This window comes from Castanea sativa, chromosome 11, assembly GCF_040712315.1.
Source record: "Castanea sativa cultivar Marrone di Chiusa Pesio chromosome 11, ASM4071231v1".
NCBI lineage: Eukaryota > Viridiplantae > Streptophyta > Magnoliopsida > Fagales > Fagaceae > Castanea > Castanea sativa.
The window spans coordinates 8973152-8990208 of record NC_134023.1 but is presented as its reverse complement, the minus strand read 5'-3'; the positions used below and the strand labels follow the sequence as shown (position 1 = coordinate 8990208).

The 17057-nt window shown below is 31.9% G+C and overlaps 1 protein-coding gene across 2 annotated transcripts; it reads left to right on the top strand.

The window, feature by feature from the left end:
* The first annotated feature begins 6984 nt into the window (after positions 1 to 6984).
* Positions 6985 to 15747, top strand: LOC142615195 (endoribonuclease Dicer homolog 2-like). Of its 2 annotated transcripts, none has more exons than XM_075787901.1 (10): positions 6985 to 7565; positions 7851 to 7957; positions 8160 to 8431; positions 8550 to 8977; positions 9544 to 9647; positions 11842 to 12041; positions 12757 to 12966; positions 13888 to 14298; positions 14580 to 14858; positions 15077 to 15747. In XM_075787901.1, the coding sequence occupies exons 2-10, from the start codon at positions 7885 to 7887 to the stop codon at positions 15449 to 15451; spliced, it is 2352 nt and encodes a 783-aa protein (XP_075644016.1). In that variant the 5' UTR covers positions 6985 to 7565; positions 7851 to 7884; the 3' UTR covers positions 15452 to 15747. The 2 variants fall into 2 exon arrangements, with proteins under 2 accessions (XP_075644016.1, XP_075644017.1); XM_075787902.1 differs by lacking the exon at positions 6985 to 7565 and adding an exon at positions 7620 to 7691.
* Positions 15748 to 17057: the final 1310 nt, after the last annotated feature.

Genomic DNA, 17057 nt, shown 5'->3' with positions numbered 1-17057 from the left:
GATTAATCTACCTTTGTGGTAGATAAAGCAACTATCGATTGTAACATCGCCTTCCACCAAATGCATAGAAAGATAATGTGAAGAGGTAACCTATTAAAAATTTCCTCTAATCCAAATCACCACCATAGTCAAAAATCAAAATCAATCAATTCAACAACACTGCTACTGCACCTTGATTGTTTGTTTGTTTGTACATAGATTATTTATTTTTTATATGCAGCAATCCTAGTATTTTTTAGGAGAAGATATAATTTCATAGGTTGAAACTCTCAAAAAAAAAAAAAAAAAAAAAAGATATTTGTGAACAACAAGCTAGCATTAACTTTTACAAGGAATCCAATAATAAATCCAATTGAATTTCTGAGATTGTGATCTTGTTGATGGTTCGACTATCCACACACATGTTGGGGTTTATGCTCTAAAATCCAATTTATTGGCAATGATATAAATAATTAAATTGTTTAATTATATGAGACTATTTATAAATGAACTAATAGGACATTATCTTAGTCCATGAGATGCATTGTATGTGATTTATGTGATTTAGTCACAGAAGATGTAAATCACAAGTTCTTTGTAAATTCAAAATGTAATTCGTTGTCGGTAATGAAATTGAGCGTTTCATCTGCGAAGACTATAACATATTAACTAAAATGACTTGTCTTCATCATGGAAATAGAGATTTCTAGTTAGTATGTTGATATGTTTTAAGAGTTAAGACATATTGAACTGGACTGCTATAAGATTTATTATTCTCTTAACGACTGTCAAATGAATAATAAATCTCACGATTTTTATTTACATAAACTTATAATCCTGAGAGAATAATGAACCTAATCTTGAGATGTAGGTTACTTTAATATATTAGGAGTGATATCTATAGTCACGGTCAAAACCTCAGTATGCTGGATAACCACATTTAGTGTTGATGGAACATATATTCTCAAGATGAAATTCATTGTCTTTTAACGGAGATATAAAATATTCTCTTGAGATAAGTTTAATAGGTTTAGTTATTCAGAAAGTTGGCCCAACCACTTTAGTAAGGAGTTACTAAAGTATATATTTATAGAATTGGATTTCACAAATATATAATGAATAACTTAAAGGATTAAATCGGATACTCAAGGATTAAGTTGTAATAATCTTTAAAGTGGCAGTTTACATTCATGATTTTGTATTACTACGAATATTTTATGAAGGGGTTGCATGTATAATAAAGTCTAGGGATATAATTTATAGATAAGGCCTAGAGTACAACTATATTTATATAGTGGTATTAAATATAGTTAATGGTAACTTTGGACTTGTCAAGAGTTGACAGAAAAGTCCAAGGCCCATAGGAGCTAGTGTCTTATTGGTCCCTTTTGGTCCCACTCCAAACCACACACAAGAGCCCAATTAACATGGCTCAAAAGGTTAGCCCAATTAGATAATCAGTTATATATAAGAAGAGAAACATACAGAATTTTATATATAAGACCTCTTCATAAGTGTTTTCATTAAGATCATACAAGAAATGAAATGGTTTGTATGTGAGTGTTGAACACTCTCCTATTCTCTCATTAGAAACCGATTGAGAGACCACACATTTTTGGCATTAAGTGGAATTAAAGTGAAGATTAAAAGTGTTCCCAAGTACTTCTAATTTTTTGTTTTGAATTTCATCGCACCAAGGTACGCTTTTTTATTTTTAAATTCTGAAATTTACATAATACATGTTATCAATTGCGAATAAAGTAGATCCGTTAATTTTTCGCTGCGCGTGTTTTGTATGAGATACAAACATATATTTTTCATGTGTTTTTCTGACAACACATACACCAGTTCCTATCCTTTTTTGGTGTTAATAATGCCAATACTACACATGACCTTATACTTTTCCTGACCTGTCCATTGCTCAGAAGCTCATCCAGCTTCCCTTGTAAAATCTGACCCCCTTGAGGATTTATCTTGTAGTGTGGCAGATTTGGTAGACTAGCTCTAGGAACTAAATCAATGCAATGCTGGATGTCACATATTGGTGGTAAACCTACAGGCAGCTCTTCTAGAAACAGCTCTTCAAACTCCCAGATCAATGGTTGAATTGCCTCAGGTATCTCAACAACCTTCTTCAACTCTCTATCCATCACCACTACTGCACTAACCTGTTTCAGCTCCTTACACTCCTTGTCAAACTCATCCTCATTGTTGACTATTAGTAATGATGGCTTCCCCTCCACTTTTAAGGACAGTTTTTCTGTCATTCTTAAAATACATACATATTATCCTTACACCTATGAGTAGTATCTACATCATACTTCCAAGATCTACCCGATATTAAATGACATGCATCCATTTCACAACATCACAAATTCATCTACATAACATTTACCCATATAAAAAGTAACATGACATTGTTAAGTAACAAGATTTTTTGTACCTTTATTGATCCAACTATTTTGTACGGAGAGAGATGCTTTTTTATCTCTAGCCCCAACTTGGTAACCAAACTCTTCAATGTGATGTTCTCTACACTGCCACTATCAATGATTAAGTCATAGACCCTCTTACTGATGGTGCAACGTGCTTAGAAGATCTCATTTTGCTAATCACTATGATCTACCCTTGGTATGAGCAATAATCTCTGAATCACTAAAGACTTCCCTAGTGGCTCACCTTCCTTATCTCCCTGAATCTCATTAGGATCATCGGCATATAGATTAGCATCATTATACACCTCATCACCCTCTTGCTCCTCTTTTGCCTTGCCCTATTCTGCCACCACCAGATTCATTGCGGCTCACTTAGGGCAAGTACTAGATCAATGTCCTAGATTTCCACACCTATAGCACTAATTCCCAACTGGCCTAACATAGAGGTTAGCGTTTGCTATCAATTGGGCTGCAGAACCAGTTACTGCCACTATGGACTGGTTGACACCACTATTCTTGCAACCACAAGTTGTGATCGTGGTGTAAATATGGGTTGTTTACCTTTGTTGGCAGTGGAACTGGATGAATCTGAATTGCGGTTGGGAAACTTCAAACCTACCTTGAGATAATGATATTTTATTTTCTTGGATAAGGTTATAGCCTCATTTAAAGTATATAGGGTTTGTAAGGATACCTGATCTCCGATGGAAACTTGCAGCCCATGTACAAATCTGGATGTCAGTTGATCTTCAGTTTCCTCCAAATCATTGCGATGTGCCAACTTGTCAAACTCTTTCATGTACTCATTAACTATCCAAGTACCTTTACCTAAAATCTTGGTACTGTTTGAACAACTCCTGCTGGTAATTTGGTGGCAAGAACCAATTTTCCATTAGCATTTTCATCCTTCTCCATGATCTTATTTGAAGCTTTCTCTTATTGGTCCAATTTAACTAAACATGATCCCACCAGGCAGATGCTCCTCCCTTCAACTTCTATACCACCAAACACACTTGTTAATCATTTGGAGTACCCATATAATCAAAAAACTTCTCAACCTCATTGACCCAAATCCAGATACTCTTCAAAGGAGACATTACCATTAAAGGATAGTAATTCTACTTTCATATGATAGTCCCTTTGATTTTAATAATCTTGGCCATTATCCCTAGCAGGACCATGCTAATTCCCAAGGACTCCTTCAGCATACTCTTCGTCCTCATTGTTCTCCTCATTGTAGTCTTGCCACTTATTCCAATTTGGACCACGATGGGGAGGGTCACGTCACTCTTCGTCATCATGATTAGGGTTTCAAGTAAGTAGGGTGGCAAGCACTTCTTGAATTTGGTCTAGATTCTGTTGGGTTAATTCATGAAATAGTTGATTCTCATCACAAAAATCGAGGAACTTAGCCCTAGTGAGGATAGTGTTGTCGACGTCATTGCCGGTGTAATTGTTGTGGTGGTTACTATCTTGCCGATTAGCCATCAGACTAGGGTATGTCAAGGCTTTGATACCAACTGATGTCGCAGAAGCTTGAAGAAAGCACACACGATGCTCTCTTGATGGAACAAAAACTAAATTATTAGCTTTTGGTAATAAGCCTCAAATCCATGAGGAATTTCCCTAAATCCACAAAGAGATAAACTAGAATCCACCAGAGAAAGAATTTGACAAAAGTCTGTGTTTATTGATAATATTCTAATTTACCTCTAACGGTTACAAAACATATAAATACTGAGAAAAACGTTTGAAGCCCTAATTCGCACTAATTGCGCGATTAGGTGATAAAATACTAAAAGTTACCAAAAGTGACAAAATTGAGTTAAATACAGAATCATAAACTACTAATCTTAAGAGTCCTCCCAAAACAAACGGGGCCTTATTCTAACTTTTGAGTAAGAATTTATTAAGGAAACAAAAATTACAATAAATGGCAAAATTACTGTTTTCGAGGCCTAACTGAAGGAATTTGCCATCTTGTGGCAAAGTGATGACTATTGCTCAGAAGACCGCTTTGCTTTAGCTTACCAAATTTCATGCGATTCCAACTTCGATACCCATGATTTCTACTAGTGCATTTTTGCCTTGTGCATTGTTTTCAGGCGAACGTGAGAGTTACGGAAGGTTATGATAGTTTGTTCTACATCAGTTGATACATGAAAATAAGATGTAAATGTTAGATTTTAATTTTTACAAAGCCTAGTTTTTAGATCTTCTTTTCCCTTATTTTTTCGTTTTTTATGTTTTGAGAGAAGAGAGACATAAAAAAATAACAAAAATACAAATTTACCAATGTTTTTAATAGAGGTAAGTAATGGAAGATAAACAGAGTTAACCTCAGGTGGGTAAAGTGTCAATTTTTAACCACAAGTAGGCAAAGTGTTGTTCAGATAAACCACAAGTGAGTAAAGTGTAATTTTACCTTAAAAAATATTAGAGTTTGAAACCTTGAACACTATAATAAAAATATATGTTATTATATTTTTTTTTTAAGTAAATTTGTATTGGATCAAATAAAACTACTTCTTGTCAATAAAAGTGAAATACATTAAGTTTAAAAAATTACAAAAGGTTATGTAAAATTTGAATACTAATATATATATATATATATATGTTATTGGAGTCTTTTTATAAGTAAATATCTATTTATAAAACAAGGCTACTTCATGTACATAACAGTGAACACAAGAAATAGTTTGTTTGGGATCCGCTTATTTTGCTAAAATTAAAAATTTTATGTTGAAAGTACTGTAGACAAAGGTAAAAGTTAGCTAAAATAGTATAGTGAGACCCATAAATAGTAGCAAAAATAAGCTGAATAGTAAAATAAGTTGAAAAAATTAATCATATTAAACGGACGAAGTTTAAAATGTCGCAAAAGGTTATGTACATAAAGATAAGAATTCTAAAAATTCAGAATTTGACATTACGATTAATGAAAAGTCTATGTACACAAAAAGTCTATAATTTAAATGATTATATCTCAATATCAAATATATATGTTATAATTATACATAAAAGTGATAAAACAATATTCTAATCCATAATATCATAAGAAAATAAATCATATGAATATCGTTACAATCTGAGGAAAAACTTATCTCATATGCTGTCCTCAAAGGGCTAAACTAGTTACCATTTATGTTCCTCATAATTACTTATATTCGTGAGATTCACCTAGTAACATTTATGTGGGACTCATCAAGTGCTTGCACAACTCATACTCATACAATTAAATCCAAATAATTTTGAGGCATCACAACAATGCTAGAAAGTACAACGAAAAATTGAATAATATATTCTCAATACATTAAATTACTTAATTAATAACTTTACTAAGTTGATACTTGACAATGTGTCACAAAATCATATCAAAGAACATAAATATGCTACTAAAATTGATTATATTTAAAATATAATCCAGCATAAGTAACCGTTGTTTTAGTATTTGAATTTTTCATTTAAATTTCTAATATACCCTTAGTGTATTTTTCATTTTTTTAATATTAAAATTTGATATATTATGTTTGTTAAATTATTTTGTGTTATCACTAAATTATAAGAAAATTAGTACGTTAGAAAAATGACATACTTATGGTAGCTTATACTTAAACCAATTTTTACTAGAAGATCATATTGAGAGCATTGTAAAATTGTAAATATTAATTTGCATTAAAAATAGTAAATATTAATAAGAAATTAAATAAAAAAATTTAATGAAAAGTAAGAAATATTTGGATATATATATTTTTGAACAAAAGTTAGAACGAAAAAAAAGATTTAAATATTTGATGAAGAAACCAAAATAATAGAAGCAGTAGTAATCCAAAAGCAAATGATATTCTTCCATCCTATAAGTAAACATGCTCAGAGTTGAATTTTAGAAGGTGTTTAGTAGGAGTATTTAAATAACAGTTTTTGTTATTTAAACAACACAATACCTATTTTTACAATATTTTTTTCCTCAAATATATTCTTGGGGTGTTTGGAAGGGGTACTTAAATAACAGTTTTTGTTATTTAAATAACACAAGACCTATTTTTACAATACTTTTTTACTCACACATATTTCTAAAAAATTTAAACAATGTTACTATGACAAAGTTATCAAATATGACCTTAATTTTAAGGCCTATTTGGTAAGTGAAATAATATGTCTACAATATTTTCACAATAAATCTTAAATAGCAGGTTGTTAGGGTTGTTATTGTTGGGGCAAAAAAGTAATTTTAGTGTTAGATTCAAATTTGATCCAATAACAACCAACCACCTATAATTTATTATAAAAATATTGTAAAAATATTGTAAACGTAACACTTTTCTCATTTAGTAAATATGTTTAAACAATAGTTTTTAATATTTTTAAAAATACATGTAATTTGAAAAGTGTATTAAAGTTCTCTTAAAAATATATATATCAAACACATGTGCCAAACACCAATGAGTCTCACAAATTTTGACACACGCCACCTTTCCTTTGTCATGACTTTCCTAGTAACTCTATTTCCATCACAGCAGCGGAGAGAGAGACTGTATGGGGGTCTGAAAAACTAAAAAGAGAAACTGTTGGGTCGTGTCTTTCAGTACCCATCCCATCATATATTCCTGTGGATTTTTTTTTTTTTTTCAAGACTTAGGCTGGAAGTTTTAAGTTTCTTCCTTAGCAAGGAGTTCAAAAGTTCCAGCCTTTCAGTCGTCACTATTCCATCATCATCTTTATCACCCATCAGGTATATATTGCCTTTTGTATCTGCTTCACTCTCTCAAACCTCTCTGTAACTCCCTCTCTCTCTTTCCCTTCGATCACACACATCACTCACTAACTTTTCAAGTTCTCAACTTTGGTTTGTATTGTTAAATGAGTCTCACAAATTTTGACACACGCCACCTTTCCTTTGACATGACTTTCCTAGTAACTCTATTTCCATCACAGCAGCGGAGAGAGAGACTGTGTGGGGGTCTGAAAAACTAAAAAGAGAAACTGTTGGGTCGTGTCTTTCAGTACCCATCCCATCATATATTCCTGTGGATTTTTTTTTTTTTTTTCAAGACTTAGGCTGGAAGTTTTAAGTTTCTTCCTTAGCAAGGAGTTCAAAAGTTCCAGCCTTTCAGTCGTCACTATTCCATCATCATCTTTATCACCCATCAGGTATATATTGCCTTTTGTATCTGCTTCACTCTCTCAAACCTCTCTGTAACTCCCTTTCTCTCTTTCCCTCTCTCTTTCCCTTCGATCACACTCATCACTCACTAACTTTTCAAGTTCTCAACTTTGGTTTGTATTGTTAAATTTCGTTGACACTGAATCTTTTTTCTATTTTTAGTCTCTCTGAGAATACATAGAATTGGGTTTGATATATATATATATATATATATATATTTGATGAGTTCATTCAGATTCACTGGTTTTGTTTTGATTAATAATGGTGTACAGAGTGAAGCAGAAAAGCCATTGAACCTCTGCAATTATGGAAGTAGACAGACCCCAGGACAATCTTGTTCCAGATATCGTTGTGGAAGAAGCCGATGCACAAGAGAGTGGTAATATTATCATGTTGTAGCATTTATTTCTCTATGCGTTGACTGTCTATAATATTATACTTGCAATTTCTTATATAACATTGGGAGAAGTCTGTGCTCCATGCCTTCCCCCACCACCCCCCCTCCACCCCAAACAAAGCCTTTCATTTTTGAACTTTTATTATTGGTACTTATGCTATTGTCTGTAACTGTTGATGTGCAGGGAAAGAACCTTATAATGATGAGCAACCCTGTTACTTCCCACCTGAACTGGTTGATCGTTGTACAAAGAATTCTAATATAATGTATTATTGCTACTTAATTGAGTTGAAGGAGAACTTTAGTTATGATTTTCCAGTTCATGATATCGTTCTTGTCGTGAGAAGTGAATTAGAACCTGATATTGGAAGCTTTAATTTTGACTTGGATGTTGAAAATGGTAGTTTGAAGGTGAATTTTAAATATATAGATGTTATTCATCTTACACCAGATCAGGTGATTTCTCTCTCTCTCTCTCTCTCTCTCTCTCTCTCTCTCTCCTTTGCTTTATTTAACTGGCGTATTGAATAAATTTATGAGAAATTTGTCTCTTTTTGTAAAATTTTGTTTGCAGGTCCTTTTGTGTAGAAGGTTTCAGATAACTGTTTTAAGAGTTCTTATAGATCGTAATTTGAACAAGCTAAAGGAGGTTTTGGATGGATATTGTCTTGATGATAATCATGAGATTGACTATCTTTTGCTCCCAGCCACTGGCAAACATCACAGATCTTTAATCATTGATTGGGAATGTGTTGTTTCTACAGAGTTTTCATGTGGAAAAGCTTGTGAATGTCATGTGCAATGTGGTTCCAAGGGTTATGCTCGTAGAATACAAACCAAAGATGGTCCTGTATGCACTTGCATGCTTCGTAATTCTTTGGTTTATACACCTCACAATGGTTATGTGTATTGCATAACTGGAATTCTGGGATTGAATGGAAATGCACCTCTAAGGCTTAGGGATGGCAGAATCGTTACTTACAAAAAGCACTATGAAGAGCGGTATATTATTACTTTTCAGTCCCATTTTGTTCGTCTAGAATTTCTTTTTTGGTTGTCAATGGGCATCAATTTACTCACTTTCCTGTTAACAGTTATCCATCTTTGAATTCTTGATAGTTTATATGGGCAATTCTAAAAGTTCTACATTTTTTATTTTTTTGATAGAGTAGACATTTCATTAGAAAGTTGAATTTTTTAAACAGGGCAAACAAAGTGTTGGTTTGGATACGAATGAAATCTCTTGAGTATGCATTTTTGTTTTTTGTTGTTTTTTTTTTAATCCAGCTCCTCTTGCACTGTTCATTATCCATGAACAATACATTTAAGCTTATAAACAGTAAAAAAAAATTATGAACAGTAATTTTTAAAAATTTTTTTTTATTGTTTTCAGTTTTTAATTTTCAGCAAAATAAACTGTATCCAAATGGACCCAAAATTGAGAAGAGGTATTTCATTGAATGAATATATATATATATATATATATATATATATTACATATATCCAGATGGAATATGCTTTAATTTTACAATATAAATTGTTACTAATTTGAAATTTTCCAAATACAGACACGGCATCAAGTTGTGTTTTGATCACGAATCATTGCTTTCTGGGCGACACATTATTCAGGCACAAAATCACCTTCAGAGATGCAGAAAACAGAAAGAGAAAGGTTTGAATTTCTTTACTTCCTATATGTTACATTACCATCCTTTTTGTTTGGGGGACCCAAGCAAAGCATGTTTACAATCATTCGGTCATGTTCCAGTTCTCTGTGTCTCTACTCTCTCAAAAGTGTACTCTAAACTAGTTAGTCACACTCATTCACTACGTATTTATCATATTATTATTATTATTATTATTATTATTATTTTGGCTAAGTTTCAATTTAAGCAAGTAGAATGTAGGGCATGTTTAGTGTGTAGGAAAAATCCTGCAATGGAATGTATGTTCATGTGGAATAACTATTTGGTCGTATGGTTGCCATTTCATTATGACACATAGTTTTTCCTTAGGAATAACTATTTCCCTAAACCAAGAAATAGTTATTGCTTAGGAATTAGCTATTTCCCAAAAATAGTCTCTCTCTCTCTCTCTCAGTATAAATTCCTCAAAAAATCAACATTTTCCATTATAATTCAAAATCTAGCAACTATAGTTATGCAATATATGAAAAGTAAATATGTATATATATATAAAAGTAAATGAAAATACATTTAATAATTAATTAATAGATGTATCCCTCTCTTTGATACCTAAATACATCAACCTTTTCCATTATAATTCAAAACCTAGCAACTGTGGTTATGCAACTAGGATGTGAAGTACTGTCTTTTTCAATTTTTATTTTTCGATATGAGTATTGATTTTGTTGGGGGGACTACAATTTGACTCCCTACAACCATTTTAAAAACAAACCCGCGTGGTGTGATGTCGAAAGCCATAAAAAATTTGAGTGTCTTCCTCATCACCAATTGGTTTTGAGGTGGAATGACATAATTCACGGTCTGACAAATGGTATCAAAGCTAAGATCATGGGTTCGAGTGACGAGTGTTATTGTGAGGGAGGGATTGTTGGGGGGACCATAATTTGACTCCCTATAACCATTCTAAAAATAGACTCGCGTGGTGTGATGTTGTAAGCCATAAAAGATTTGAGTGTGTCTTCCTTGTCACCAATTCGTTTTGAGATAGAATGACATAGCTCACGGTTCGGCAGATTTTATTAGACATTAATGTTAATTTTAAATTCAATTTATAGGATAGTTTACTCTCAGTGAAAATATAATTGCATAGGTACGATATTTCAGAAATACAATTTATGAAGTACATTTCTAGGGGTTTTTTTTTTTCCCAATTTTACAACCAATCATATGAATAGGAATAATGACTCCATAATAGTATCTTTTATTCTCTATAATACAAATTCCTATTCTTTTTAATGTAATTTTCAAGCATGGCGTCTTGTTGATCCTACTTTTTTTTTTTGGTCATATTATTTCTCTTAGAAAGGGTATACTTCTGATATAGTGATATATTTATTTCTTTGATTTTTATTATTTTTAAAAATTCCTTCACACAATCCCATAGGTTTTGTGTTTGTTGTGTTTACACTTATATCTTTTCATTTGATTAGAACAAAATGGATTATCTCAGCTGGCCTTTTGTGCTTTGGAAGGAGTAACCCTTGTTTTTCTTCCTAGATTTAAGTGGAATTATCATATATTGATGAGGATGGGGCATGTGAGAATGCATAGGATTACATAGAACTAATTCATTGAATAGGCTTTTCTAAGAAGCACCAGTATGGGTACGGGTGCGGGTACGGTACTATATGGAATATGGTGATATGGAAATTTTTGAAAAACTAGGATATGATATGGCAGGGGTATGTCTATTGATTAATTATTAAATATATTTTCATTTACTTATATATATATATATATATTTATATTTATATATACATATTTATTCTTCATATATTGTTAAGCATATATCAAGACCAATAATGGATAATAAAGTCAATCCATGACCCTTAGATGGTGTTTAGAATACAAATTTAGATCCAAAGAGTAAATAAAAGATAACTAGATAAGCATATAATATTTAAACCAATATATAAAAATATAAATAAATATTTTCGCAAGTTTTGGTTATAACCGTGTCATGGGTGTATCCCAGACATATCAGTACTTAGAAGAAAAAAAAGCCGGGATACACATGCAGAGTATCCCAGAGGTATCCATGCTTCCTAGAGGCTTTTTGACATGATTGGATCTGTGATGTTTCTTTACCAGGATTTTAGTGTCTTTCAAACTTAGTTATTATTTGTATTAACTAACATTACATGTTTTATCTTTTCACAGAATCAAGTAATAAATTTGTGGAATTGCCTCCAGAACTTTGTTCTATAATCATGTCGCCAATATCAATCACCACATTTTATTCCTTCTCATTTGTTCCGTCAATTATGCATCGGCTCGAGTCTCTGCTTATAGCTTTCAACTTAAAAAAGATGCTCCTGGATCATCATTGCGTGCAAAATGATCTTATTCCAACCATGAAGGTACATTATCCTTCTTATAATTGTTCATCTAGTGGTTGACAGGTTAGGTCCTGAAGGGCAGTTCATCCCTTTTTTATAAGAATGTTTTGGCTCCAAGGGTAGGGGGAGTGGAGATCATAATTACTGACATCCATTTTTTTCAAATGGTTCCCTTGAAGATAAAACATGTAATGTTAGTTAATACTTGATGATAATGTTTTGCTTGTAGGATATTATGTGTCTGTTATCATAGCAAGTATGCACAAAAGAATAATTGTTTGAAAATAAAGGATGCTACTGTTAGAACATTAGAGATAACTGAGGATGACTGTCAATTTATTTTTGCCCCATACATTTGGCAGGTAAAGCATATAGGCTCTCTTTTCAATTTGTGAAAGTATTAGGTTTGGTTCAAAATCAAGTTTGGAACTGATGTCTTATCCACTTGTTGTGAAGTTTTCTGTGGCTGGATTTACATCAAATTTTAGGCAAACTTCTTGTGTTTTCTATTGATGCTCCACAGTTTGTCAGAGATAAAGCATCTTATGTGTTATAGTAGATATCCTATGTACTTAAATTTTCTGTATTGGTAAATTTATATAGTGTGCATAACATGACTGTCATAATATTACACTGTGGGCCTTACTTTCTTTACAATATTATAGTCCCTAACTCTGTTGTCAATTGTATATTAAAATCTTTATTTTAACTTGTACTAATCATTTTTTCATGGTAGGTCTTGGAAGCAATTACTACAAAGAAATGCCAAGAGAAATTCCACTTGGAATCTTTAGAAACTCTAGGAGATTCTTTTCTCAAATATGCAGCTAGTCAACAGCTTTTTAAGACCTATCAAAATCAAGACGAGGGTCTCCTTAGTGTGAAGAAAGAAAAAATAATTTCTAATGCAGCCCTTTGCAAGTTTGGATGTGGCCGCAAAATTCCGGTAATTTTTGTTTTCTACTAATTATTTGAATTCTTGGTGTTGTCATTCTTTTGAAATGAATTTGATTTTTCCTGTTCACAAAAAAAGAAAATTATGTATTAGATTTATTGTTGCTATTTCATATTTATTCTTTCTGCATTAAATTAAATACCAGAAGGATGCTGGCTTCATGTTTAAATTATGGTATTATATTTATTTGTTTACATCCCCTACCCCTTCACTAAAAGGTTTATTTTTTATGTTTCCTTTTCCTTTTCCCTTTGTGGTTTTTACAAATTGGTTTGTGTTGAGTTTAAATAAAATCTGTTCTGTTACGCTGATGTGTTGCATTCAAAATGAAGTTCTAAGATATGATAGCGTAAAATTGCTACTCTTTTTATTTATTTTTTTTTTCCGTACAGTCTTGTATGTTTTTCTTGTTAGCTCCTCTTTTCTTAGTTTTGTTGTAAACATCAATTTTGGAAATTTCAATTACATTTCTGATTTATATTTTGCTCAGGAAGTCCCTCTATTCCTCGTGTAATTATTATTTTTCGAGGTACCTGAAGAATCCATTTGTTTTAAATCACATGGCTCATTAAATAAATTAAAACTAGTCACATGGCTAATTAAAGTCAAGAGGTGAAAAGTACACATGGTGGTTGTTTCAATCGCTACGTAGTGAGTTGGAGGAATTTTCCTCCAAACCAATTTGGAGGTAAACTCTGTCCTTATTGGTATGATGTAAACATAAAATATTCTGCCAAAGCTCCTCCTTTAGTTGATTTGTTTTTAGAAACTACTTTAGGTGTGTTGTTACTTTTAAGGTCTTATTGGAATTCCCTTTGTGGCATTCAAAATTACAGTATTACTTAGCTGTTTTAATTTTAATTTTGTTTAAAAATTGTATATGCGACTCACTTTCTATTCTTCACATTGTAGGGATTTATTCGCACTGAGCCCTTTGATCCTAAAATGTGGATCATTCCTGGGGAGAAATCTGGGAGCAATGCATTAAATGAGGAGTTGCTTTCCAATAACAGAAAAATCTATATTAAGGGAAATAGGAAGGTGAAAAGTAAAAGAGTTGCTGATGTCGTTGAGGCCCTAATTGGTGCATTTCTTAGCACAGGTGGTGAAACAGCAGCCTTATTATTTATGTATTGGATGGGTATAAAGGTAGATTTTCACATTACACCATATGAGAGGCACTTCCAAGTTCATGCTGAGGAGCTTATAAATGTCAGATGTTTGGAGTCCCTGTTGAACTACTCATTTCATGACCCTTCCTTGTTAGTGGAGGCATTGACCCATGGTTCTTACATGCTTCCTGAGATTCCAAGATGTTATCAGGTAATTTGATGACAAGTTAGATGTGAATTATGGTGCATCAGTCAACTTACATATATGCTTTATTCTATTGTTTACACTATATGTGAACAGCATAATGGTTGGTCCTTTTTATTTTATTTTTTTAACACGTTCTTTCATGATCTCTCTTTTTTCTGTTTCATGAGCATAAGCTAATAGTGATTTGGCTTTTGTATTTTGGTCTGATTAAACTGCTTATGTTTATTACATGTTCATTGATATTCATTCTTTGGAACTTTATTAACGGCTTGTTGCTTGTGCAGCGACTTGAATTTCTTGGGGATGCGGTGTTGGATTATCTCATGACCCTGCATTTCTACAATAAATATCCTGAGTTGTCACCTGGACTTTTAACTGACATGAGATCTGCTTCTGTGAACAATGATTGTTATGCACGAACTGCAGTGAAGTTTGGACTGCATAAACACATTCTTCATGCGTCCCAAGATCTCCATAGGCATATAGTAGTAACTGTGGACAGTTTTGAGAAATTATCTTCGGAATCAACTTTTGGATGGGAGTCACAGACAACTTTTCCCAAGGTTGACTTAAAATTCAAATTCTTACTTTTGTTTCTATTTAAACTTTATGCTGAGTTTGATTTCTTCTTCTTTGCTTATTTCCACCTTTTCGCTTGATCTAATTTTTTTTTTATTTAAATCCTATCCTTTTTTATTTATGGTCTAGACAAAGGTCTTGGATTTTCAAGTTTATGTAATTTTATTTGAGAAATCATCAAATATTTTCTAATTGGTGACAGGTACTGGCTGATGTAATAGAGTCTTTGGCTGGAGCCATTCTTGTTGATTCAGGATACAATAAGGAGATAGTCTTCCAGAGTATGAAGCCTCTTTTGGAGCCCTTAATTACACCTGAAACAGTGGTGTTCGATCCTGCAAAAGAGTTGAATGAACTATGCCAACAAGAGCATTTTAACATGGAAAAACCCATTAAATCCACCAACAAGGACGGGGCTTCCATTACAATAATGGTTGAAGCTGATGGGAAATTGTTCAGGCATACAGCTACAGTTTCCGATAAAAGGATAGCCAAAAAAATAGCTTGCAAAGCTGTGTTGGATGCCTTGAAGAAACACATTGCCATGACAAGAGCACCGGAAGTAGGTAAAAGATGAAGCTTTTCACTTTCAAATGGTAAAAAATTTGAAAGAATCGAGTTATAGGTGAAGTTGTAAAAACTTGAAAGAAGAGTTATAGACTTTTAGGCATTGTAAAGAGTAAAGACTCATAGGTGAAGTACAAAAAAATGTAGAGTGGTGTTGTAAGTTCCTTTATTTTCTTGCAACGAATTTGTGGCACTGTTGCCAGTTGGTTCAACAGAGTTTGCCTGGAAGTAGCAATAAAGGCAATGTTGTAATTTTGAAAATGAAATTGTTGCTTTTATGAATGATATTATTATTGCCAGTGGCTTGAGAATGCTAGCTAGAAATGTTTACTTTTCCCAGTTGCTGACATTTCTGTACGTATTACTTTTAAATCAGGAAGGGTTGGAAATAAAAATCTTTATTCAAATTCTAGAAGTAAAAAGGTTTAGGTTTGATGATTACCTAAACCCTTGTCATTTATACCTATTATTGTTTGTTATTCAAGATACAACAGAGTGTTGTGCTTGCGTATTTGTTTGTAATTGTAAGTATTCATTTAAGCATCAGGGGTGTGTATTAGTTATCTGTTGAGAGTACTCCTCTATGCTTGAAGAATTATATATAGAATAGAATTATATTTAGAAGAACAAACATTTATTATATATAGAATAGATACTTTTTTTTTTTTTTTTAGAAGAAAGAGAAGGTGTTTACTTTAAACTCAAATACTTATTACCTTATTTCTTTTTTAACTTTATCCAAAATTTTTTTTAGTACATTAGTATGAACAATAATTATCTTAAAAACAAAAGTCACCAGTGAAGTGGAAGATTTTGCTGTTGAGTATGCAACGTTTTTTTTTTGTTGGTATTATGTTTTTTTTTTTTAACAGGAAGTAATATAATTTAAATTTTAAAAAAGGAATAGATGAAGATTGTTGTTTTTTGTTTTTTAAATGGAAAAAACTATTAGATCAAAATTTTGAATTGTAATCAAATTAATTTTTTTATTAACTTATAAATTATAATAATAAAAGGATTAAATGAAGAGTTGGATTGTAATTAAATTAAGATTTTTATCAGTTTAGAAATTATAAGAGAAGAAGATAAGTAAAAAAAAAATTATAGTATTTATTTTTAAAATTTTTTAAAACATTCCTGCAATTTAGTGCAACCACTTGGCGCAACTACGCTTCTAATAAATCCAACTTTTATTATATAGTATATGATATGATTCCTCCCCGTGTGTATATCCTTCAAAAAAAAAAATCATGGGATTAGCTATACTTCTAGATACACAACTACACATTTTAAATATTGGTGTAAATGCACTTTTAGTCCCTACATTTCGACCCGATTTATATTTTGGTCCTCACATTTTATTTTTACCACTTTTAGTCCCTAAACCAATTAATGCATGACATTTAAGTCCTTACAGTCACCCAACTAACAGAAAATGCTAACGTAGCTAATGGAATAGTAAAATAATAATAAAAAAAAATTTTATTTTGACATTAAAAAATTGCCACATCAACATTTAAATTAATTTTAATTAAGTAAAAAAAATTAAAAACAAAAAATTGAACATGAACATCAACAACAACAAACCTAGAATCAAGAACATGAACATCAAAGAA

Excerpts from the sequence above, each read along its gene's own strand:
- LOC142615195 (XM_075787901.1), top strand. The coding sequence starts at position 7,885 with ATGGAAGTAGACAGACCCCAGGACAATCTTGTTCCAGATATCGTTGTG. Across the intron at positions 8,978-9,543 it reads AAAAAGCACTATGAAGAGCG|ACACGGCATCAAGTTGTGTT; the intron begins GTATATTATTAC and ends TTCCAAATACAG. Across the intron at positions 12,042-12,756 it reads ATCTTATTCCAACCATGAAG|GTCTTGGAAGCAATTACTAC; the intron begins GTACATTATCCT and ends TTTTCATGGTAG.